The sequence below is a fragment of the Schistocerca piceifrons genome, chromosome 6, assembly GCF_021461385.2.
Source record: "Schistocerca piceifrons isolate TAMUIC-IGC-003096 chromosome 6, iqSchPice1.1, whole genome shotgun sequence".
NCBI classification, from domain to species: domain Eukaryota; kingdom Metazoa; phylum Arthropoda; class Insecta; order Orthoptera; family Acrididae; genus Schistocerca; species Schistocerca piceifrons.
The window spans coordinates 93,463,573-93,491,358 of NC_060143.1; the positions used below are offsets into that span (position 1 = coordinate 93,463,573).

General features: G+C 40.5%; 1 protein-coding gene across 1 annotated transcript in view; it reads right to left on the bottom strand.

Moving 5' to 3' along the window:
- The window catches only part of LOC124803162, a 243,351-nt gene that overhangs the window by 45,469 nt on the left and 170,096 nt on the right, over positions 1-27,786 (bottom strand). The window contains exon 12 of the mRNA XM_047264343.1: positions 10,124-10,273. Within this exon, the coding sequence (XP_047120299.1) occupies positions 10,124-10,273 (150 nt within the window). The remainder of the gene's footprint in view (positions 1-10,123; positions 10,274-27,786) is intronic.

A 27,786-nucleotide genomic window follows, 5' to 3' on the forward strand; every position in this document is an offset into this window, starting at 1 on the left:
GTCACCAGTGGTAAGATCGACTTTTTGAAACCATCTATACAACCATGTAGGTTAAGATCCCAGGTATCACACACTGCAGCCATTCACCCAGGTGGGCCCCTGTTTCCGAGGAATTTTTGTGACACTAAATAGCATTCAAAAAGTTCTCTTATGTAGCTGGTTGCGTGGTGTAATGGATCGGATAACAGCTTCACATGCAGAAGACTGCGAGATCGAATCTTTTCAGTGGAGTAAACATTTTATTTATTTTTAAGTCTTTATCGAAATGGCTTTGATCAAAATTTTTATTCAATTAATTGACTTAAATTAAATTTTTTATTTCCATTCCTTTATTACATAATTTTAATCATAATATCAGCTTCTTCATTTGCTCTCTCTTTTCTGTTGATGACAGTGCAAAAAAAATTAATTAATTAATTAATTTAAAAAATATATATAAATTGATTATTTTGTCTTTTGTTTTTAACTGATAAATTGGAGTTTCCAAATAATTGCATATTATAATAGATAAACAGAATTAAATTCATATTTACAAATATTATGATTGGAAAATGAATGACACGAAGAAAAAAAGAAACAAATGAAAAAAGTTCATATGGTGATTAAAATCATGTGACAATGGAACAGAAATAAAAAATAACATTTAAACCAATCAAGTGAATAAAAACTACATCTGACAAGATTCGACCCACAACCTCCTGCATATGAAGCTAACTAATATCCTATTCGTTACACCGCACAACCAGACTATGTAATGCAACTTTTTGAATGCTACTGCTTGTCGCACAAAATTCCCTTCCCCCCCTCCCCTTCAATTACTCACAAATGATGGCCCACCAGGGTGAATGGCTACAGGGTGTGACACCTGGGATCTTAACCTACATCACCACACCAGCTGATTTCAAGAAGTTAGTCCCATAGCTGGAGACCTCTCCTTGTGAGCTTGTGAGGCCGCTGTTCACAATTACAGCACACCTGGCTTCTGTGTACATCACACCAATTTTCAGTGTCCTCCTTACATGTATGATGGATTGACAACATGTATTAACTTTATTTTACCTTGACAATTCTTATTTTTTATCATTTTATTTATTATTTTATACGTTTTTAAAACTTATGAACATAAAACAAATAAGGTGGTTGTAATTAAAAGCAGCGACTAATCTTTTACAGTTGTACATGATGTACCATCAATGGCATCACTTACTGCTGCACATTTGGCAATTGAACATAATTTAAAAAACAGATTGTCCAATGATGAAATCAGTGATAACGTACAAGTCGCTTACATTAATTTTTGAGTATAAATATTTTAAATCAATGGGGGATTTATTTTTACAAAAAGATGGTCTAAGTGTACGGAGCCCCTTTCAGGCTTTTACCTGATATTTTTATCAACCATTTGGACAATAATTTTTTTCAGAACAATCCAGATGTGACAAGCATACTAATATACTAATTCATTTAAAAACAAAGATGATGCGCTGGTAGGTCGATAGAAACACAAACAAACACATACATACACACAAAATTCTAGCTTTCGCAACCAATGGCTGCTTCGTCAGGAAAGAGGGAAGGAGAGGGAAAGACGAAAGGATGTGGGTTTTAAGGGAGAGGGTAAGGAGTCACTCCAATCCCGGGAGCGGAAAGACTTACCTTAGGGGGAAAAAAGGACAGGTATACACTCGCGCGCACACACACACACACACACACACACACACACATATCCATCCACACATACACAGACACAAGCAGACAAAATGTCTGCTTGTGTCTGTGTATGTGCGGATGGATATGTGTGTGTGTGCGAGTGTATACCTGTCCTTTTTTCCCCCTGAGGTAAGTCTTTCCGCTCCCGGGATTGGAATGACTCCTTACCCTCTCCCTTAAAACCCACATCCTTTCGTCTTTCCCTCTCCTTCCCTCTTTCTTGACGAAGCAACCATTGGCTGCGAAAGCTAGAATTTTGTGTGTATGTATGTGTTTGTTTGTGTTTCTATCGACCTGCCAGCACTTTCGTATGGTAAGTCACATCATCTTTGTTTTTAAATATATTTTTCCCGTGTGGAATGTTTCCCTATTATATTAATATACTAATTCAGATAGGTTGATGATATCTTGCTATTAATTAGAGGTAACAACAAAGATGTTAAAATAATTGTCAAGAAGTTCAATGGGCAACAAAGGAAAATTGGATCCACATATGATATGGAGTCAAATTGATCAATTAACTTTTTAGATTTGAACATTACTATTTTAAATGAGAAGCACTTGAGCTGACAGTATCATAAATTAAAAAACGAACCGCCCCAGTCCGTACAAGATATCATACTTTTAATTTCTCCATCAATTGGTTGTTAAAAATTCCAGTTTCAAGTACAGGGCATGAAGTGGAGCTGAATACAGTAAAACATATTGCTAAGGTCAATGACTAACCTCATAATTACACCAATGACAAGTACGACAACATAGGCAGAAAGAAACTAGTTTCAATATAAGCGATAACAGCAATAATATGTACATTTGTTTACAAAATTTATGTAAAATTAGTGAAGGGTGGCCTCAGTTATTCGAAAACAGAAAGCAAAACTGTGTGCCAGACCAAGATTCAAACATGAAACCTTTGCCTTTCGTGGGCAAGTGCTCACTGTCTAAGCTTCCAAAGCACGACTCACAATCCATCCTCACAGCTCCAATTCTGCCCGTGAAAGGCAACAGTTCCGAGTTCAAGTCTTGGTCCGGCACACAGTTTTAATCTGCCAGGAAGTTTCAAGGTGTATATAGAATTAAATGTCCTTATTGCAATGCTTGCTACGTGGGAGAAACTGGTAGATGGATGGAAGGCAAGTTCAGTAAACATCTCACATTAGATGTAAAAATGCAGCAGAAATATCTAACTTTGCTGTGTACCTTCTTACAAGTGGGTACAATATACCAGTTTTGTCCTCACACATGAGAATGCTGTGCAAAAAGGGAAGACGTAGATGAAAAGCACCCAGTTTTAGAAACTGTTTAAGAATCACTGGGATAAAAGCTACTATGTGCCGATCCCAGCAGATGCACTGACCTGACAATAATCACCTACTTATGCTTACACTCCTTCTAGATCACACACAGATGCAAAGTATTTACTGCATAATTACATGATGCAGTTGATAGTTTATTAATTTTAACAGCAAACTGTGTAAATTGTGTTGGATTAGTATATGAAACACAAAAGAGAGGGCATTTTAAAGCAAAATGATTCCTGGCCTTTTGACATTCTGCTGATGGTACAGTGACTTTTAGCACCACTCTTTTTTGTTCCAATTCCTTTAATTGTCCTTAGTATGTAGTAAAGGCCTGATAAAATTTTATTAACATAGATATTTGAACAAGATATTTTTAAAATTATGTTCAAATGCAAAATGTGCAGCAGTAACTGGCAGCAGTGGCTACACACAGTTATCACCATGTACAACTGTAAAACTTCAGTAATTACATTTAGTTACAAACACCTCTTCTGTTTTATGTACTTAAAAAGTATAAAATAAGAAATAAAATGATAAAAAATACAAACTGTGAAGGAAAAATGAAGTTAATACCCGTTGTCAATGCATCATACATGTAAAGAAGGCACTGAAAACAGGTACAAAATACACTGAAGCCAACCGTCCTATAATTTAAACAATGGCCTTAGTGTGAACTCAGCCTCTGAAATGAACAGTCCAGTTGAAACCATGTGCTTGTACAAGGGTGTTTAATGTTTTAACTTACGTTTACTGCTATGTACACTATGTGATCGAAAGTATCTGGACACCTGGCTGAAAATGACTTACAAGTTCGTGGCACCCTCCGTTGGTAATGCTGGAATTCAATATGGTGTTGGTCCAGCCTTAGCCTTGCGACAGCTTCCACTCTCGCAGGCACGTGTTCAATCAGGTGCTGGAAGGTTTCTTGGGGAATGGCAGCCCATCCTTCAAGGAGTGCTGCACTAAGGAGAGGTACTGATGTCAGTTGGTGAGTCCTGGCACGAACTCAGCATTCGAAAACATCCCAAAGGTGTTCCATAGGATTCAGGTCAGGACTCTATGCAGGGATGTTACTGTTGTGTAACCACTCTGCCACAGGCCGTGCATTATGAATAGGTGCTCTATTGTGTTGAAAGGTGCACTTGCCATCCCTGAATTACTCTTCAACAGTGGGAAGCAAGAAGGTGCTTAAAACATCAATGTACACCTGTGCTGTGATAGTGCCTTGCAAAATGCAACCACACCATAACACCACCGCCTGTAAATTTTACTGTTTGCACTACACACGCTGGCAGATGACATTCAACGGGCATGCGTCATATCCACACCCTACCATTGGATCACCACATTGTGTACCGTGATTCGTCAATCCACACAACGTTTTTCCACTGTTCAATCATCCAATGTTTACGCTCCTTACACCAAGTGAGGCATCATTAGGCATTTACCAGCACGATGTGTGACTTATGAGCAGCCACTTGACCATGAAATCCAAGTTTTCTCACTTCCCACCCAACTGTCATAGTACTTGCAGTGGATCCTGATGCAGTTTGGTTCCTGTGTGATGCTCTGTATAGATGACTGCCTATTACACATTAAGACCCTCTTCAACTGTCAGTTGCCTCTGTTAGCCAACACACGAGGTCGACCTGTACGTTTTTGTGCTGTACATGTCCCTTCACCTTTCCATTTCACTATCACATTGGAAACAGTTGACCTAGGGATGTTTAGGAGTGTGGAAATCTTGTGTACAGATGTATGACACAAGTGACACCCTAACACCTTATCACATTCGAAGTCTGTGAGTTCCGCGGAGCACTCCATTCTGCTCTGTCACGATGTCTAATGACTACTGAGGTCGCTGATATGGAGTACCTGGTAGTAGGTGGCAGGCCAATAAACCTAATATTAGATTAGATTAGATTAGATTTACTTTCATTCCAATTGATCGATAGTGAGGAGGTCCTCCAGGATGTAGAATAAGTCAGAAAACAACAATACATGACAAATATTTACAACTCAAACAAATAATCTAATGTACCATTCCACAGGTCCCAAGTGGCATGGTTGTCATTTTTTAATGAACGCTATATGAAAGAATCATTTTACAAATACTATTGCATTGAATTTAAAATAATTTTTTTTATTTATTTATAAGGTAATAAATGTGTAATACAACTATTAAATACTTATTTACAATGAACACATTACTGCACTGACCTGGTGCAGAAGTTATATTGTACTCACACACACACACACACACACACACACACACACACACACACATATCAGTTGGTTCTACTGAGAAATTCATCAATGAAGTAGAAGGAGTTGGCCACTAATAAATCCTTTAGTCTTCTCTTGAACTGAATTTCATTGGTATGAAAAATGTATGTTTTTGGGGGTGTCTGGATACTTTTGATCACACAGTGTGTTTCATGACTGACTTATATTTAGAGCATGCGCAACAATAAATTTAGTAAGCCATCATTATAACTGGTTCATAACGTTTTATAGCACTGAAGATAGCCACACAGTGACAAAAATCTAGATATGCCATAAACATCATTTTGACTCAAAATATCCACGGGTGTACTGCCGGTCTACAGTGTCCAACGGGCACAATATTTCGGCGATCATACATGTCGCCATCATCAGGTGAACTGACAGACTGAGCTCCTGTGAACGTGCCGGTATGGAGATCCGTACGCTATGGCTGCTCAGGGGGAACTGACTGTGACCTGACAACCCTAAGTCGCCAGGTGACTACAGGCCGATCAGCATACTACCTGCAATATCTAAAGCCCTAGAATACATCGTCCATGAACAGCTGACAGATTACCTCAAAACTCATAACATCCACGACAAATATCAGTCAGGCTTTCGAAAGCACCATAGTACAGAAACTGCATTAATCAAAGTAACTGATGACATTAAACATGCTATGGACAGACGTGAAGCTACCATCCTAACACTGCTTGACTTTAGCAAGGCTTTTGATACAGTTGACTTTGATATATTACTAATTAAAATGAAGCAACTGAATTTCTCAAACAGCGCAATACACTGGTTCGACAGCTACCTCAAAAACGGAAGTCAACAAGTCATTTGTGGGTCGGAAAAGTCATCATGGAAAAACGTGCGCTCTGGAGTTCCCCAAGGCTCCGTCCTTGGTCCATTACTCTTCTTACTGTACATTAATGATATTTCTTCAGTGATTCACTCCTGCAACTACCATCTATATGCCAACGACATCCAACTGTACATAAGTGCAAGCCCCAAGAACATTGCTGACGCAGTAGCGAGTATGAACGCAGATCTTTGCTCTGTTTCTCGATGGGCACAGAAACTAGGTCTGAAACTAAACCCCAAGAAATCCCAGGTCATACTTATATCTCATCCAAAGTTAATCAGTCGGTACTTTCGCGAAAAAGTCCCTCAAATACTCCTCAATGGTACCCAACTAACATACCAAAAAACAGTAAAAGACCTTGGAATAATATTGGATGAACACCTAAACTGGGAAGAACAAACAGTCACAGGTTGCCGGAAATCGCTCTCCTCCCAACACGCAATTCAAAAATTTAGAAAAATATTTCCAACCCATGTTAAACAAAAATTAGTCCAAACACTAGTCTTGCCTAATCTTTACTACTGTGATGTAGTTCAGCACGGCACAAATAGTGAAAATTCGAGATGCCTCGAGCTAGTGATGAATGCTTGCGTTAGATACATATGCAATATATGGTTGTATGATCATATCAGTCCTTCATACTCCCAGCTAGGTTGGATACGCCCACATAATGCACGTGATCTCCACATGATGTGCTTACTTCATCGATTTCTTAACCACTGGTGCCCCCAATACTTATCTTCTCACATTAAACACCTATCATCATTCCACAACCGCAATACCAGATCACATACGTCTAGCATCTTGGCTGTACCTTTACATAACACGAAATCTTTCTCCGTGTCATTCTCCATCTCAGCCATACGACTATGAAACACGCTCCCCTGTGATCTGCGTCTTATCCAGAACCACTCAACATTCAAGAGGGAACTCAAGACTTACATATTAGGGACGGTATAGCCACCATTGTTGTGCCCCTCTCATCTTTTTCTTTCTCCTCTCCATCATAGCTTCGAATTTTACCATTCTATTTCTCTTCCTCTAACCTATATACCTCTTCTATATCTCTTTCACCCCATTCTATCGTCTTATGTCGCTGCTTGATGAGAATAACTCACAAGCTGCAAGAATATAACGAGTAAATTCCCAACTAGCAATAGGACTGACATTCATAAAAGAAAAATATGTTTACTTTCATATACATAGTCATGACTATTATTATTATTATTATTATTATTATTATTATTCTTGATTGTTATAATTATTTTTTGATTGTTATAATTATCATTGTACTACTTTTATAATCTCTATTTTTTTCTTTAACATTAATACTGTATAACATGTTATATGTCCTTAATGTTCTGTAGAAACTGAAATTTGTTGAATCTGAGTATGCCTGGTTAGGTGTAAGAGAGGGCCTGAAGGCCCTAATCTTGCCAGGTAAAATAAATGCATAAATAAATAAATAAATAAATATTGTTCCCGTTGGACACTGTAGACCGGCAGTACACCCGTGGATATTTTGATTATGAAATACGCCGGGAGAAACTCAAGAATCACATCATTTTGACTGATTGTGACCTTTTACTACTTGATTGGAAGTGATGCTCATCAGCAGCACAAATTTCTATTGGAAGAATATACACAAAGGAACTTAGTTGTCACCAGATGATAAAACAGTTAATCAGACAGATCACACTCTGACTGACCATGAAGGAAAGAGCTGGGTGATGGATGTGAAGACAGCACAAGGTGCGGAATGATGCAGCATCACTTCCTAGAAAAAATATGACTACAAGTACAAGCCAAAACCAAAGTCTGTAGTTGTGTGCTATCACAGCAATGCATTCAAAGGCAATATAAGAAAGACGAATTTCAGCTCCAGCTCAGCAAATCCTTTCAAATTCTACAGGAAAATGATTCACGAAAGAACCTAGAAGAAGAATGGAAAGAAATCTAGGATGCAGTAAATGAGGTGACAAACGCAGTCATCAGGAAGCAGATCAGGGGCAAAAATCTTGGCTTATGGTTGAATGCATTAATAACTTGCGAGGAGAAGAGCGACCAAGGAGAGCCAGCTACACAGCACGGATTTTGCACTAGGCAAAAGTTCAATAAGATTTCTTGGAAAAAGAGGCTTGAAAGATGTACTATAAAGTTAACCTTTTTAAGAAGGGATACCAGGGCCACCAAAAGTTTGTCAATTACAATAATGGGATCACACTCACGAATGCATTCAACAATGCAGAGAGATGGAAGCAATACCTCATGGTGCTCCTCAGCTGTGATGAACCTAAAGATCTGTTCAAATTCCAACCTCCTGACATTGTAGATTTATATTATCCACCTCTTGCACTGGAAGAAATTAAAAGTCAGATAATGAAGCTGAAGAATGACAAAAGTCCAGGAGCAGGTGGAATGCAGGTGGAGGTCATTCAGGCTGGAGGTGAGAGACTCCACAAGAGAATTCATCCATTACTCAAGAGGATATAGATTGTGCAGGAGATCCCAGAAGACTGGAAGACAGCAGAAATCTGCCCTTTACACAAGAAAGGTGACAAAATGGTCTGTTCCAACTACAGAGGAATCACCCTCTTAAACATCTGCTATAAGATCTTGTCCATCTGTACACTCTACAGAATCCAGCAATTTCTAGGAGAGATTGGTGAGTATCAAGGTGGTTTCAGGAAGGGCTGTTCAATTGTGGACAACAGGAATGTAATGAGACAGCTCGCTGAGAAGATGTGGGGAGGTGCTGATGACCTTCATGTGCTATTCATAGATTTTAAGAAGGCATACAACTGCATTCACTGGGAGAACTTCATGAACTGCCTAATGAAGTTTGGAATACCAAAGAAACTCATCAGCCCAATTAAGAATTTGTCTCACTGATTCAAAAGCCAAACTGAAGCTCGGGATCCAAGACACTAAGAGTTTTAACATAAACACAGAGTTAAGAAAAAGAGATGGTGTGTTACCAATATTGTTCAATCTGGCACTCAAAAAAATTATGAGGGAAGGTTTCCATAAGAATTTTGAAAGGATCAATGTAAAAGCTGAGAAAATCCCACACCTCACATTTCTTGACAACAAGGCCCTGTTGTCGTAGAGGTGGAAGCGAGCAAGATCATTCTCCTTCCGAATGAATCGAAGATTTAGTATAAGATGGCGAGCAGAACTTGTGCCTATTTGAGAGACCCACCTCCAGCTGGTGGTAGTCTTAACCTAATCCTATAAAAGAGTTTATAATTTTAAATATCTGGGAATAATCTTTACACAGAACACTTTGTGTGAAGCAGACATTACAGCAAGGATACAAGATACACACCAATCACATTACAGTATCAACCAGCTTTCTTAAGCATGGAATTTCAAGCTCCAGCTGTACAAAACACTAAGATTAAACTCATATGACTGTATCGATATGCAGTTTGTCCAAAGAAACACTTAAAATAATCTCCTTGTGTTCGAGAGAAAAGACATAAGGAAGATCTACAGCCCAGTACAAGACAAGGTCACTGGGAAGCAGGGTCCAGCGTAATTATGAGGTGGAAGAGATCTATAGCAGACCAAATACCATACGCCCTATCAGAACCAAACGGCTTGTAAGGTTAGGTCATGTTGCTTGGCCTTAGAAATCCACCTATTTTACTCCCCACACTGAAGACTGAGAGGAAGACAAATGAAAAGGTGGAGAGATGAAATCCAAAAGGACTTGCTGTAGATTGACACACAGAATGATTGGCAGCAGAAAGCAGAAACAAAATTCAGTGGCAGAGGAGCCTTGCAACTGCGAATGGTCCTGGACCTTGTCACGTAAAGCGAGCCAAAGCAAGCAAGTGTACATACAAGTATCAATTTCTAGATGGCCGAGGCGTTACAACATTTCCACAGAGCACTGGTATAGCAATATAGCAAAGATTTAGTGGTACTGTACAGTGTAAGACACAGGTACTAAAATTCAGCCTTCAGTACTTACAAATGTACTGCTGTCTGACACATCTACTTTACCACCAATGTAGTATGGTTGATTTTTGCAGACAATAGGAATTCCCTCACTTTCTGCTAAATCACCATAAAATTCCTTGTCTTCACTTGTTTCTTCAATTCCAGCTGGCTGGACTTGAATCTGAAATAAAAAGAAAAATCTACCTCAATAGTTGAATGAAATTAGATTAATGCAGAACACAGATGTTGCAAACCGTGTGTAGCTAACAACCATAACAACTATGAATTTTAAAATTTTCTCAGCACATTAGATGTTCAAACAAGTTTCGGGCTTGCAGCTGACTATCATTTGCTATACTCCACAATATTTCAACTGGAGGAGAGCCGATCATCCTCAGGTGAGCTGTCGAAGACCGATGAAGACTTCCCACTTTTGACAGTACTGTAACCTTGACATTTGCATGTTGATAAGATGTGTGTTCTACAAAGTGATTAGGCAGTAGGAAGACTGATTAATACCTTACACGATGAGTGTAGCGTAAAAGTTCTGCACTCCTGAATTCTTCCTCATTACTTTGAGAGACCATCAAGTGGATAAGATTACATGCTTGCATCCCACCCAGACTTCATAGCTCTCCTAAAACTCATAAAGAAGGTCTCCCTTTACGCCCAATTGTGAGCAACACTGGTGCTTCTACATCTGATTTAACTGAATATTTTTCTTCCTTGCTGAGACCATTGATGGACAAATGCTTGCATCACATACATAAATTGGGCAATTTTATCAATACACTGAGGAATCTCCATCTCAATAGTCCACACTGCCTAGTTAGCTCCGATACAGAATCACTTTGTACAAAGGTCCCAGTATCCGATTCTTTGGTAGTTTCAGGTGGATGTCGGCATTTTGTTTCAAAACACTATTTTATTTTGATCAGACTGACAGCATTGCCACAGTCATTTGTCTCCCTAGTGGCAAACTTTTTTATTGAGGACTTTGTAGAGAGAGCACTGGAATCAGCAGCCCTTGAATTGACAGTAGTTTGAAGGTATGGAAATGGTACTTTCATAGTGTGGCCTCATGGAGAAGATAAATTAATGGAGTAGATAGACTGCTGCTCACAATATAATGAAGTCACAGACAGGCAAAACAAGAAGATGGCGAAACAAGTAAGCTTTGGGCCAAAGGTCTTCTTCTGAAATAGAACACACACACACACACACACACACACACACACACACACACACACAAAACTCATGCACACATTACCAATGTCTCTGGCTGCTCAGACCAGACTGCGAGAAACAGTGCAAAGGGAGAAGCAACCTGGATGAACCTGGAGGAGAGTAGGGTGGGGAGGTAAAGGGATAACAGGGTAAGAGTGGGGGGATAGAGAAGTGCTGATGGTGAGAGCACACAGGGATGTGGTGAACAGACGCAGCTATGTGCAGTGGGAGGCTAGATGGGTGGAGGGAGAGAGGGAGGGGGCAAGGGAGTGGATGAGGAGAAACATAGAAAGACTGTTGGTGCTTTGGTGGAGTAGAAGGTGGTGTAGTGGTGGAGTGGGAACAGTGAAGGAGACAGGTTGATTAGGTTGATTAAGGAGAGTGACTAATGAAGGCTGAGGCCACAGGAGTTACAGGGAATGTGTGATATATTGCAGGGTGAGTTGCCACCTGAACAATTCACAAAAGCTGGTGTTGGTAGAATACTTACTATATATCCTATGTTCCCATAACCCCCCTGGCCTCAACCTCAATTAGTTACTGTCCTTCATCCAATTATCTCCTTCCTTGTTCTCACTCCAGCCTTCTATTTCACCAACACACCCAGTCTTTTACTTCTCTACTTTTCCATCCCCGCCCCTATCTAACCACCCAACTGCACCTAGCTCTACTCTCTCCCCACTACATCCCTGTATGCTCCACAACAGCACTTCACTGCCCCCCACCTCTACCATGCTATCCCTCCCCTGCCCCAGCCTCCTCTTTAACAACACTAGATTCCTTCTTCCACCATGCATTGTTGCTCACAGTCTGGCCTTGATGCAGCTTTTACATCCCCTCAACTACATTCATACGAACATACCCTTCACTGTGGAAACTGTGAAAGATGGTTGTCTGTCTTTCTGGATGTCTTGTTTAGACTGGAGAATAATGGCTCTCTGGGGCATTCTGAGAGGAGGAGAGCACATCAATAAAATCTCTAGGTTTTCTTCCTTTTGTTGTCAATATTTTGTTTAAAATAGTAAGAATCTTTCACAAATTTCAGGTGAAAGAGGTTTTCTGTCCACCGGCTAAAACGGCAGACGTTATGGGATCAGAGAAGGACAATTTGTTGTTGCAAAATTGTGGAATTTAAAAAATACCTTTGTAATGTAGTACACCTTACATACACCAGACCACAAACGCTGGGGAAGCACACCAAACACTGATCCTGTACTCACCTTTTGCAATTGAACTACTACTGAAGATTGTTATCTCCACTAGACATTCAATGGAATATGATCAAATAATGATTTTATCCACAGCAACATCTTTTTGGGATTCCAATATTAAGGAATCTGAACATATGCATTGTGGAGAACCTGATGAACCAAGACAGCAGCAACCAGTTGGACAATGTGTGGAACCCCACAATTTGCTCTAGCTGAAGACAATACATTACGCCAAAGGCACGGCAAGTGACAACCACATGGACAACAGAGTTCCACAACGCCATCCAGATAGTTTGGTCAGTCTGTCTCCAAGACATTAAGGTATGTGCAAAATACACACAGCATGATAATAAATTACAGAATGAGGAAGTCTTAGTCAGTCCTCGATGCCTCACCTGAGGATGACGGGTAGATGCCCATTCAAAATATTGTGTAGTTTAGTAAATGGTGACCAGTTGGAAGCCCAAGATTTCTTTGAACACAACACAACCCTTGTATTACACCTTACCCTCTGATCTATTGTTAGACAATGGCAAATGAGTACACAGAGAACTATCTGTTGAATATAATTTGTACTTTAACAATAGTCTGGCATGAAAGTAACTGTTTATAGAAAAATGATAATAAGTTGAGAAGATCTAGTGTGTATTATAACTATCCATACAAGAATAGACCATTCACCAACAAACAGAAAAGACCCTGAACAGCACACATGAATACAGAAAAAGATGATACACTATTAACATCATGTACGAAACACAATGATGAACGTGAATTGAAAGGCACATCTTATTAGCGCAACAAGAAGTTGTCAACAAGAAGCAGAATTCTCACTGAGAAACAGAGCATGAATGCCACCCCACAGCTACCATACATCTACTGGGAGCCTCAGTGCTAGTGCATACAATGCTAAGGTGATTATCTAACATTAGTTTGGGCTTCAAGTTGTATCTACCTCTGATGAAGGACAATCATTCTGTTATTACAGTCTTGTTGGAGACTTTACTTTCTGTGATGAGGATGCAATAAATATACATTGTAAGAATATCTGTAAAAACATCATTCCTCCTCTTGCTATTCACTGCCTTCCTACAGGGTCATATCCGAGATTTGGATACATTATACTGTTTGGACTTCACTCTGTTTACACTATAAATACACTACAATGCAATGGGCTAGAACACTGCTACTGACTCAGTATCACCTCCGGCTGTCGCGTCTCTATTATTGTATTCTGAGCAGTCTCATGTTTGGCTCCATAAAAAATTAACTGTTCAGCATTCATTTGTATCATGAGCTACAATACAACTGACAAGGAGGACTATCTATTGGTTTTGCATCATTTTCCACAGTGACAATTACATGATTCTCAGGGCCACCCCTCTTTCATGTGTTTCAGACTGTGGCCCTCGCAACTGGTGACTGCAGTCTTATCTTATGTGTGCACTGCTTCAAGCACTATGAACTTTACATCTGCTCTATCACTCGGTCTGTGACAATTTTATGTGCACTTTTCAGAGCTGTGAACTGTGCTTGTATACTAGGACTGTGAATTCTTTTGTGCATTGGAGCCTTGACTGTGAACTTTGGAACTGCGTCTTCTCTGGTTTTTATGGCAAACTGCACATGTTTCTCCTTCTTACCCATCACTGTGGACAATCAATCTTTGGCACTCATTTTGTGGCAGCTGAAAAGCTGAACATGAGTGAAGTCAAATACATCCAAGGAGCTCCTTGAAGGGGTCCTGAATCCCGAAGAGACTGCAAAATCTTTGTCACAGTCCACCACCACATTTCTGCTTCAGCAGCTCAATCACCTGGCTGTCGGCCCTTTCTCTATATGGATGCCACAGCTTCCCACTCTTCAGGTTTTCAATGACACTCCCTCCCTCAATTGGCTCAGATGATCTTTTGTGGCCTTCACCACTCACAAGGGCTGTCGCAAACAAGTTCTTCTCATCACCTGGTCTGGCACTTCGGCCTATCACTTCTTCTCTCACTTCAACCTGCAGTCAACCTTTCTTCCCTCTCCTACATTCACTTGCAGGACAAAATCATCACTCATTATGCTGCTACCACTGTCTCTCATGCTTATGACTTTTTTCTGTCCTCTCGGGACTCCCAAGTGGCTCTGTTACAGATTTCGCTGCCTGTTGCCACTGGCTCCTTTGCAGCCAGCTCTACTGTGCCCCAGTTTTGCAAAAGGATCCAGCAGAGACACCTTTCCCTCCACCAACTCTGATGCTTCTGGTGGGTTTTGATGAGTTCTGTGCCAATGACAAGACCCTCTTCAGCTGACACTGGCAGTCTCTGCCCCTGCCACTGCCAGCCCTTCTGTACTAGTTACCCTTCCCTTGATTTCCAGTTCTTCTGTTCTGTCCTTGTTTATAGCTTCTCGTGTCACTCTTCCCTCTGTGCCCTCTACTCCAGCATGCCTCTGTGCCACTGAGAGTACTTTCACACACCTCGAAGCACCGTGAGGCCCAACCGCGGTCAAATGTGCACACAGTCAGTATTCTCTGCCTCCTCCTCGCAGTTCACATTTTCACTACTTTTTGTAATGCCTTCCTCACTGCCCGGTCATCATGCTCTTATACGCATCCATCATTCCCAACTCCTTCCCCCACTGCATCCTGATTCATTCCTCCTCTGGGTGAGACTCCACTCTTTTGAAGTCCTTCACACATTTCACAATTTGCATCTTCCTCCGTCACCTCCATAACCATAACTGCCACAGAGGTCGGTGCCAGCTCCACCAAGACAGCCCCCAGTACAGATGGCCCTGCTGCCATAATCAGGCTCGCCGGCACTGGTCCTGTGACTGCCACTGTCGGCTCAGTAGACACTGATGCTGCATCTCTTGTGCTGACTCAGTCACGGTCAACCAGGTTGTGGCCAGCCTGGTCATTCCTGCCATCACTGTTTCTGCCGCAGCTGTAGTCAGTCATGTGGCCAGTCTCTACAGCCCATCACGAAAGGACGCACACTCCCGCACACCAGCATGTAGCTCCACACAATCAAATACTTTCCCACCCACAAGGGCTACCAGGGTTTTCAATACCTTCCAGACATTCCACAGGCAGCCCTCCAGCACACGCCGCATTTTCAGTAGGTCCTCAACCTACGCTGCTGTGGCCCAGCCACCATGCACGGAAGCCCCCAGCTGGCTGCCAGATGTTTCTTCCAGAACTTTTGGTGTGGTCCTCAAGGAAGATTTGTCATGAGTCCTCTCCGTGATGGCCTGACAGTCCTGCCACAACGACTACTAATCGCATCGCCACCTATCACAGACATCCTCGCATTAGCAGCCTTCTTCTTGGTGAGGTTCTGAATTTTCACAGGATGAGGAGTGTAGTATTAACACACCTGGGCTTCTACATACTTGACCGTGCCCATTCCGACATGACATCTGCTCCTCCTTTGTGGACTGCTTACACGTCTTGCCAGTATATTGCTTGTTTGGATTCGGTGCTGATTCTAAATAGGATGTTTACAGGCATAACTCTAGTAGGCACCATCAGAAACTGCCACCATCACCCACAAGCAGCACACACAGCAGCAACAATGGTGGCTCTGCTATCAGGGACCAGCTCTTGTCCACAGGTTATGTGGTCATCAAGAGCCCACGGATATTCCTCTGACATTGTGTACTTAGCCACGGTGCAACCAGTTGCATTTGTAGCTCCGCTACAGGCCACTGGCACTGATCACCTGCAGCGTCCCACATGTTTTGAGTTCCTGTTGAGTCTGCACCATACCATATCACTCCAGTAAATGACCCCGTGACTAACATATCTCCACTGGCAGACTTAGTGCTACTGCGTACAATGCTAAGGCGATTATTAAACTGAGGTTAATTTCAACTTTGGGTTATATCTACCTCGATTAAGGATGATGTTTCTGTTATTACTGGTAGACTTTATTTTCTCTGGAAGGCTGCAATAAATATACATTGTAAGACTATCTGTGGAATCATCATTCCCCATCTTACTATTCACTGCCATCCTGCCAGGTCACACCTGAGATTTGGATACACTATGCTGTTTGAATTTTATTCCTGTTTACAGTTTGGATAGGCTACTCTATGTTGGCCTAGAACACTGCTACTGACTCCAGATGTTACTTCCCTGTTATTGTATTCTTTTCAGTCTTGTGTTTGGCTCCATAACCAAGTAACTCTTCAGCATTCATTTCTATTGTGTGCTACAATACTTCTGAATCTTTTTTATTACAGAACAAATATGTACATAGCCAGGTTACCAAAAATGTAACAGAAAAATGATCACTTGAAGCAAGGAAGAAATATTATCGCTTTATGTCCCACTGATGATAAGGTTATTAGAACCAAGAGCTCAAGTTCTGACAGAATTACTATGGGGCAGGGAGCAGACCATATCCTTCCAAAAGGAAAGAAAACCACAACAAATCCAAATCATGATATCTGGGGAGGTATTTGAACATCACTCTGTAATGGATCTGGGAGATCTGTTATTTTTTTTTACCGGATCTGCCGATACCAAATTGTAAATGTTTTCTTATATTTTTTGTCAGAATTTTTTTTATTATAATTTGCCTTATTATATGTTAATTTACTTATATTTTTGTGAGTGAAAGCATATTGATTACTATTAGTAATTGTGTCGAAGAATAGCAAAGAGACTGATTACAAGTGGAAGCTTGTGTGTTGTGTAAAATGTCTTTGACACTGGAGTCGTCTTTGACTATAGTCAGTCAGCAGTTAACTCTTGGTGTGTGTTGATGGTACAAGAATGTGCAGGTCGCCGTCATAAATCATTTTGAATTATGTTACTATTTTTTTATACAAACTATAAGAAGAAACTACATTCGAAGAAATGGTATTTGAAGCACCAAAAATGAGGCAAACACATTGAACCAGGTCATTTCTGCAGCCGACAAAGACGCATTGTGGAATCATACTCCCAATAGACAACTGAAGCCAAGACCCAATATTGCCTTGTAAACATCTAACGGAAAAGGTACTGTCACGAAATATGCCAAATTTAAGTAAATAAAAAACAGTGAGCACATTTCAACTTTGTGACTCAGCCAGGTTAGCATATTTCAACTGGGGGCTCAGCCGGGATACTGTGTTCACAAGATCGTCAACAGTGCTACGAGGAAGAAAATTTTTGTGTGTTAATACCAGTTTTTTCAGAATGTGTGTTACAGTATTTGTGTTCATCGGGAAGTAAAAGCTTTGGAGAAGAAATGTTTCGGCAAAAAATATAATTTTCGACAGAAGAAAATACTTCAAGAATTTTGGTCAACAATCACATGGATGGAAAACGTGGATTTGCAACAGTAGAAGATTGTTCCAGATAAGTCACGAAACCCTCGTATTTTGTTAAAACAATGTTTTTATCTTGTTTTGTATTGTTGTGTATAAATTTTTTTTCTTCACAATGACTTATGAGATTTTCGAGAGTATTGTGCCTAAAGTAGAAAGGAGTAATTTAATAGACTTCGAAAATCAGGACAGATCAAATGAAACAGAAAGAACTGATCAAATTGATTTAAAAAGTTTTCTTGTAAATTTCACGAAAGAAATTAAACAATCAGTTGACGACAATAAGACTTACTGGGATGAAAAAATTGATAACATTTTGTTGCAAGTCCAAGCAGTCAATACCCAAGTGGGTGATCTTTCGAACAGAGTTGGCAGTGTTGAGGAAAAAATTGAATCTGTGGAAGCAAAAGTAAATGAAATTGATGCTAAATTGAGCGATGAAATTAATACTGTAAAAAATGAGTTACTGGCAGATAGGGAAAGAAATTTAATTGATTTTAATGAGATAAAAGGGGAAATTAAAAATTTGGATGAGAACACAAAAGTTTTAGTAAAAAATGTACAACAAGAAGCTGACAATCATTTGGTTACTTTAGAAAAAAAAGTAGAGTGTAATGATTTAGAAAACAAAAAAATCTGTCAGAGAACTTAGCAAAAAAATTGAAAGTTTTGACATTGATTTTCAAAGCAAAAATCACAATGTCAACACATGCAATCGTGTATCTAATATTCCAGTGAAGCACTTTTCGGTAGATGGACCCTTACACTCCGTTGATTTTATACAGTATTGTAAGGATTGTTATTTACCTCACTCACCAGATGATATGAAAATTAAATTTGTTAAAAAATTCTTGGAAGGGGAAGCTTTGTCTTGGGCAAACCGGATTGTGACTGTGGGGATGACCTTTTCAGAATTTGAATCAAAATTTCTGGAAAATTTTTGGAATGGTCTTAAACAAACTAGAATCAAAAGTGAATTTTTGAATGGGAGAAACTATAGAGAATCAGATGGGAACATGAAACAATTTTGCAAAAGTGAACTTCAAAAACTTATTCATTTAACAAAACCTTTGGATAACTTGATCAAAATTGATACCTTAAAGAGAAGATTGCCATCAGCAATGCAGTTGAGTTTAGTTCATTGTCCTGATAGTAATGTAGAGCAGTTTCTCAATTGTATTGAAAAGTTGGATAGGGTAACAACAAGAACACACAGTGGGTTTACTCAGAAAGGTAATGGTCAAAATTGGGGAAATGATAACTTTCAAAAAAGGGAACAAAACAATTATCATGGTGTCAGTCAAAACTCAGGGGGATATAACAATTTTCAAAAGAAGGACCATAATTTTCATCCAAAACAAGAACAACATTTTCACGGAAATAATCAACAAAATAGAGAACACTTTAGGGATCAAAATCACAGAAATTTTGCTAGAGATCAGTACAATAGAAACTACCAACAATCAGGTAATGTTTGGCATAGGAATGGGAACAGAAATGTTGATCAGAGACATTGGCAGAACCACAATCAGCAGTTCAAACAGGAACCAGTTGTAACTCAGGAAATAAAAAAGGAGTAGACGCCCCCTTGAAAGGACTAATGGATGTGACTATCATAAACCTAAACATGACAATTCCAAACCTAAGCTATCACATGAGGTCATTAGTTGTTACTTATTGAAGAAATTTCAAGAGGAAAATAATGATGATATTGATAAAGATAAAATTTTCAGTACACAAGAATATACAGTAGATAAAAGTAATTGTGATTCATTTAATTTAACAGAGTTTTACACTTGGGCAGAAAAGAACAACACTTTGTCAGATGATGTAATTTGTAGTAGTTCAGAGACTTGTGTGAATGAAAGAGAAAATGCATGCTGTGAGAATGAAAATATTGGTGAAAGGGATCTGGTAACTTTAGAAAGGGGAAATTATATTTTGGGGGATAATTTGAATGTGTATGACCTGAATATGTATAATGATAATGATGTTGATGATAAAGTTGATTATGATAGTAATGGTATTGATGATGATGTTGAGGAAAGGTGTTTCATTAGTTTAAACAGGGAGTTGGGTATACACATGGTTGAATATGGATTAAATAGTGAAAATGTTATAGAAATTCCCAGGGATGTTACCAGGATGAATGAGGCTCACAAGCTGGGTGTATGTAAAAGTGTGAATTTTGATGTTGTTGGTAAAGAATCTGACTTCACAAATAATGATGACACATGTATAACTTCTAGCCTAAGTGAAACTTTTACAGATACTAATGACACACACACATTTCTTAATAATCTATGGCTGAACAGTGAAACTATTTCTTTTGACAAGAACTTTAGAAAGATGCTTATTAATGTATGTGAAACTGTATGTCCTGAGTGGTGGAAAAAGATGAGATATTTTATTTTTGAAAAGCTGAAGGATAAGTACTTCAATAGTATACAATGTGATTTGGATGAAAATTCTTGGCTATTGGAGATAATAGAGAGTACTAATGACAATTTTGTATCTTGTGCAAATTTTATAACTGTGACAAACAATACATGTAATGTTATACCATATGATTCTGATAAGTATAGGTTTGGGGAAATTGAAAGTGATTTATTACGTGAGGATACAGGCTCTGAGAAAAGTGATCAATTTTGCAGTCCTTATATAAAAGTTCAAATTGGGTCATGGATTGGTAAATGTTTAATTGATACAGGAAGTGAGATCTCAGGAATATCTGAAAGGTTAAGCAAGAAATTAAAAGTGGGAAAAGATTTTGTTGAAATGCCAGTTGTTGGGGTAGAGATAAAAGGTGCTACTGGGAAGAGCAGTAGATTGGTAAAAAGTCAGGCTTTAGTGACATTTTTAATTGAAGGCAAGTTGTTCACACATGGATGTTTTGTAATTCAGGAATTTAATGAAGATTTTCTTTTGGGTATGAATTGGATAGTAAAAGTAAATACAGCATTTGATTGGGTTGGAAGAAAACTTTTGATAGAAACTAGTGAAAGGGAATACATTCAGACAAATTTTGTGAACACACTTGGTGATCAGAGTAATGGAAATTTTGACAGTATCAATTTACTAAAAGAAAATAGATTGGAGAATATTGAAACTCATAGATTTGATACTGATGAAGTTGAATTTGGGAATTTAGTAAATTTGAAAATTTCAGAAACGCAAAATTTATCTGGGAAGCAAAAACAACAGTTAGAAAATCTTCTGTGGGAATACAGTGATGTTTTCAATGACATACCTGGTAGGGTAAAGGGATATCAGTGTGAGCTTCAGGTAAAACCTCATGAACCATTTTTCATAAAACCATACAGTATTGCAATATCAAAAAGACCTGCTGTTGAGAAAGAGCTGAAAAAGATGGAAGGATGTAATATAATAGAAAGGAGTATCAGTGCATATAATAATCCTCTAGTAGTAGTTTCGAAAAAAGATGGTGGAGTAAGATTGGTTTTGGACTCTAGACACTTAAACAAAATTTTGTTCAGACAGACAGACCATCCCGAAAATATTGATGAGTTACTCTATAAATTTACAGATATAAAATTTATGTCAAGTTTGAATCTAACTTCGGGTTTTCATCAGGTACCACTTTCGGTTAATTCTAGGAAATATACTCCTTTCTTGTACAATGGTAAGAGTTACCAATATTGTGTTGTGCCATTTGAGTTAAATTCTTCTGTTTCTGAATTTATAAGAGCTTTGGATCATGTACTGTCACAAGAACTTGCGTCTAAACATAATTTATGTAGATGACATTTTGGTTACAGGGCAAAATTGGGAGCAACATTTTTCGATTTTGAAGTCAGTTTGTGAAAAACTTAGAAAAGGGGGGATGACATTTAGATTAGAGAAATGTAAATTTGCAGTTTCGGAATTAAAATTTTTGGGTCATGTTGCCACAGACAAGGGAATTGTGGCAGATTCAGAAAAAATTAAAGTAATTTCAGAAATTCCTATTCCTAAGACTAAAAAACAATTAAGGTCGTTCTTTGGGTTATGCGGTTATTACCGAAAACATATAAGTGATCAGAGTCTGAATGCACCATGTTTAAGTCAGTTACTTAAGAAAAACACTGTTTGGGTTTGGGATAAAAGTTGTCAGAAAGAGTTTGATAAAATTAAACAAGAGTTGAGGAAGCAACACCTATTACACAGACCTGATTTTAATTTACCATTTTGTTTGAACACTGACAGCAGTAATTATGGGCTTGGAGCAGAGTTATTTCAAGAAAGAGTTGAGAATGGAGTTAAGATACATTGTACCATAGCATTTGCAAGCAGAATGTTGCTCAAGCATGAAAAAAATTATACAGTCACAGAGAAGGAACTTTTGGCAATTCATTGGGCTTTTACAAAATTTAGAATTTACCTTATTGGACATAAAACCACAGTGTTTTCGGATCACAAAGCTTTGAGTTACTTACAAGAGTGCAAATTATAACACAGTAAATTGACCAGATGGGCAATATTTCTGCAACAGTTTGACTTTGAAATCAAGCACATAAAAGGTTCTGAGAATGTAGTAGCTGATTCACTTTCAAGGTTACCAATTGGGGGAGAAAAGGAGATTTTTGAACAAGAGGAGGAAAAGCAATTTAAAATTAGATACTTGAAAGGGGTGGAAAATGAGAAAACAATTAGAGCTATGTGTAACAAAATTAGAAAAAATCAAAATTTGGATCAGAGTTGGAAATTAATTAAAGAATGTTTAGGCAAGAAGGGGTATGAGAAACTTGATAAATTTTACAAATTACATAAGGGGATTTTATTTCGGAGAACAGATGTAGATTCTGATAATTGGAAATTGTGGCCAGAGGCAGATGCCGATAAGCTGATCATTTACATACATGAAAGTTTTGGTCATTGTGGGATACAGAAGTGCATTCAAAAGATACAAGAAAATGTTTATTTTTACAATATTGAAAAGAAGGTAAGAAAAGAATTGGCAACCTGTGACAAATGTCTGAGAGTTAAAGTGAGCAATCAAAGATGTGGTGGAGAGATGCAAAACATTATTCCGGAAAAACCTTTAGATCTTATCGCAGTGGACTTATATGGAATGTTACCAAAGAGTAAAGGTGGTCACTGTTGCATATTTGTTATGGTAGATGTATTTTCAAAATTAATTAAACTATATCCAGTGAAAAAAGCTACTAGCCATGAAATTATAATAAAAATTGAAAGAGATTATTTCGCACAGGTGGGTATACCAAAAGCTATATTATCAGATGATGGTTCACAGTTCACCTCTAAAATTTGGAAAAAGTTTATTGAAAGATCAAAATTGAAGCATATACTTATATCTGTTTATTCCCCATCCACCAATGCTGCAGAAAGATATATGAGGGAAATTGGGAGACTTTGTAGAACCTATTGTAGCCATAAACATCCAACCTGGCTTGAGCACATTCGAAATTTTGAAGATATTATGAATAGCCTACAACATAGTTCCACAGGATTTTCACCATATGAGATTATGTTTAACATCAGACCTCCAAATCTTATATCAGAACTTATTGAATTTCCTAAATGTAAACCTTTAACTATGCAAGAGAGAGAAGATATTGTCAGGGAAATTATGAGGAAACAAGGGGAAAAGAAGAATAAAAGACATAACAATAGGGTAAAATTAACCACTTTCAAAATTGGGGATCTTGTTCTGGTCAAATCTCATGAAAAATCAAAAATGTTACTCCAGAAATTAAAAAATTCTTTGATATCTATATTGGGCCTTTTGAAGTCATAGAAAATCCACACCCTAATGCTTATCGATTGGTGTATCCTAAGTCAAAGAAATTATTTGGTCTCAGGAATGTTGTCTCTTTGAAACTATACAAACAGAAATAATAATTTCAAAATTTAAATAACCTATTATCATCTAAAACAAAAGTCCTCCACTGGAATATGCTTGTTAGAACAAAACTACCTGTAAAACCAAGTATGTATATTTGCATGTATAAATTAATAATTTGAAGTCACATGTTAATTGAAACTGATAAAAAAACACTGTTGTAACAAAGAATGAGAGAAAGATTTATTTTTACTTTTTTACAAAAAAAAAAAGTCTCCCTAGTGAGCATTTCTGAATTTTTCTAATTTTTGGAAGCTAAGTCTTCCCTGGGGGTGAAGGCATGCATGTGAGGACATGCATGCAAAGGTATAAGTTTCAAAAACAATTTTAGATAAAGCCTCATGATATATGAGCAATTTATTGTTGTTTATACTGATGTTGTGGGGAGCGAAAGTACTCCTCACAAGAATGTGACTTGTAGAAATATTGTAGTAGAGAGGCAAGTGTACATAAATAATTGCAAAAAATTTAGAGACTACTGATGGTTGGTGATGGTTTGTGGGATTAAAGGGACCAGACTGCAACGGTCATCGGTCCCTTTTTCCAAAAAAAATTAAAACCACCCAAAGAGAATAAAAACGAACAACAGGAAAGACGGCAGACGACACAGGACAAGAAATACTCCAACAAAGAACAGACAAAACAAATTAAAATCACACCAAGTGTGACGGTGGTTGGCCGACCATAGAGAAAAAAGGGAAAAGTCAACCACCGAGAAACGCATTAAAAAAGCAGACTAAAATCGTAGGTCATAGGCCAGAATCAACACAAAAAACACACACATTTACATTAAGCGATAAAATCCCCCTGCCCGAATAAAACGCAAAACTAAGTCCGCTATGGTAGAGTCGTCAGTTAAAAGTGCAGGGAACGTATCACGCAGCGCAAAAGTCTGCCTGAGCACAGTTAAAAGGGCACACTCCAACAGAATATGGACCACCGTCAGGGACACCCCACAACGACAAAGAGGTGGATCCTCACGACACAGTAAATAACTGTGCGTCAGTCGGGTGTGGCCAATGCGGAGCCGACAAAGGACGACTGAGTCCCTGTGGGTGGCTCGCATGGATGACCGCCAAACAGTCGTCGTCTCCTTGATACGACGGAGTTTGTTTGGCACGGGCAGGTTGCGCCATTCAGTGTCCTAGAAATCGAAAACTTTGCGGCGTAATAGTGCCCGCAAATCAGTCGCCGGGAGGCCAATCTCCAGAGGTGGTTGACTGGTGGCCTCTTTCGCCAGGCGGTCAACATTCTCATTGCCGGGTATCCCAACATGGCCTGGGGTCCACACAAAGATCACAGAGTGGCCGCGACGTGCAAGAGTATGCAGGGACTCATGGATAGCCAGCACCAGACGAGAATGAGGAAAACACTGGTCGAGAGCTCGTAAACCGCTCAGGGAATCGCTACAGATAATGAAGGTCTCACCTGAGCAGGAGCGGATATACTCTAGGGCTCGAAAGATGGTGACCAGCTCAGCAGTGTAAACGCTGCAGCCAGCCGGCAAGAAACGTTGTTCAGAATGGTCCCCTAGAGTTAGCGCATAACTGACCCGACCAGCAACCATCGAGCCGTCAGTGTAAACAATGCCAGAGCCCTCATATGTGGCGAGGATGGAATAAAAGTGGTGGCGGAAGGCTTCTGGAGGGACTGAGTCTTTCGGGCCCTGTGCCAAGTCAAGCCGAAGGCAAGGGCGAGGCACACACCACGGGGGTGTACGCAGAGGTGCCCGGAAAGGAGGTGGAACAGGGAAAAAACCAAGCCCGGAGAGAAGCTCCTTGACGCGTACGGCGATCGGACAACCCGATCGGGGCCGACAAACTGGCAGATGGACGACTGACTGCGGGAACAGGACACGGTAATTTGGATGCCTGCGCAAGCTAAAAACATGGGCAGCATAAGCAGCCAGTAATTGTTGGCGTCGTAACCGCAGTGGAGGGACACCTGCCTCCACAAGTATGCTGTCCACAGGGCTGGTGCGGAAGGCACCAGTGGCAAGTCGGATCCCACTGTGTAGTATTGGGTCCAGCACCCGCAACGCAGATGGGGATGCTGAGCCATAAGCCAGGCTCCCATAATCCAAACGAGACTGGATTAACGCCTGGTAGAGCCGTAGGAGAGTAGATCGGTCGGCTCCCCACCTGGTGAGGCTCAGGCATCGCAGAGCATTCAAATGCCACCACCACATCTGTTTAAGCTGCCGAATATGAGGCAGCCAAGTCAGCCGGGCATCAAAAACTACACCCAAAAACCTGTGGGTCTCCACCACAGCAAGGAGTTCATCGGCAAGATAAAGCCGCGGCTCAGGATGGACTGTTCGGCACCGGCAGAAATGCATAACACGGGTCTTGGCAGCCGAAAACTGAAAACCGTGCGCTACAGCCCAAGACTGCGCCTTGCGGATAGCGCCCTGGAGCTGACGTTCAACAGCTGCAATGCCAGTAGAGCTGTAGTAAAGGCAGAAGTCGTCAGCATACAGGGAAGCGGAGACAGAAGTTCCCACGGCCGCAGCGAGCCTGTTAATGGCTATTAAAAACAGGCAGACACTTAAAACAGAACCCTGTGGCACGCCGTTCTCCTGGACGTGGGAGGAACTATATGAGGCTGCGACTTGCACGCGGAAGGTACGATACGACAGGAAATTGCGTATAAAAATCGGCAGAGGGCCCCGAAGGCCCCATCCATGAAGCGTAGAAAGGATGTGATGACGCCATATTGTATCGTACGCCTTCCGCATGTCGAAAAAGACAGCGACAAGGTGCTGACGGCGGGCAAAGGCAGTACGGATGGCTGACTCTAGGCTCACCAGATTGTCGGCGGCGGAGCGGCCTTTACAGAACCCACCCTGAGACGGAGCCAGAAGGCCCCGAGACTCCAGTACCCAATTCAAGCGCCGGCTCACCATCCGTTCGAGAAGCTTGCAAAGAACGTTGGTGAGGCTAATGGGGCGGTAGCTGTCCACCTCCAAAGGGCTCTTGCCCGGTTTCAAAACGGGGATGACAATGCTCTCCCACCATTGCGACGGAAACTCACCCTCGACCCAGAGACGGTTGTAAAGGTCGAGGAGGCGTCGCTTGCAGTCCACTGAAAGGTGTTTCAGCATCTGACAGTGGATGCGATTGGGCCCGGGAGCGGTATCTGGGCAAGCGGCAATAGCACTGTGAAATTCCCACTCACTGAATGGAGCATTGTAGGATTCAGAAGTGTTTGTGCGAAAAGAAAGGCTCCGATGTTCCATCCGCTCTTTAATGGAGCGGAAGGCCTGGGGGTAATTCGCAGAAGCGGAACTCATAGCAAAATGCTCTGCTAAGCGGTTTGCAATGACGTCGGAGTCAGTACAAACTGCTCCATTCAGTGAGAGCGCAGGGACGCTGGCAGGGGTCCGATAGCCGTAGACGCGTCGAATCTTGGCCCAGACCTGCGATGGAGTGACATGGAGGCCAATGGTGGACACGTACCACTCCCAGCACTCCTCCTTGCCTTGGCGGATAAGGAGGCGGGCCCGCGCATGCAGCTGTTTGAAGGCAATAAGGTGGTCTATGGAGGGATGTCACTTGTGACGCTGGAGCGCCCGCCGGCAATCTTTAATCACTTCAGCGATCTCAGGCGACCACCAAGGCACAGCCCTCTGCCGAGGGGACCCAGAAGAACGGGGAATGGCGGATTCGGCGGCAGTAACGATGCCGGTGGTGACCGAGTGAACCACCGCATCAATGTCAGCACTAGAGAGAGGCTCAATAGCGGCAGTCGAGGAAAACAAGTCCCAGTCAGCCTTATTCATAGCCCATCTGCTGGGATGCCCAGAAGAGTGACGTGGTGGCAGTGACAGAAAGATCGGAAAGTGGTCACTGCCACACAAGTCATCATGCACACTCCATTGGACAGACGGTAAGAGGCGAGGGCTATAGATCGAAAGGTCGATGGCGGAGTATGTGCCATGCGCCATGCTGAAGTGTGTGAAGGAACCATCATTTAGAAGTGAAAGATCGAGCTGTGCCAATAAATGCTCAATGATGGCGCCTCGACCTATTGCCACTGAACCACCCCACAGAGGGTCATGGGCACTGAAGTCGCCCAGTAACAAGA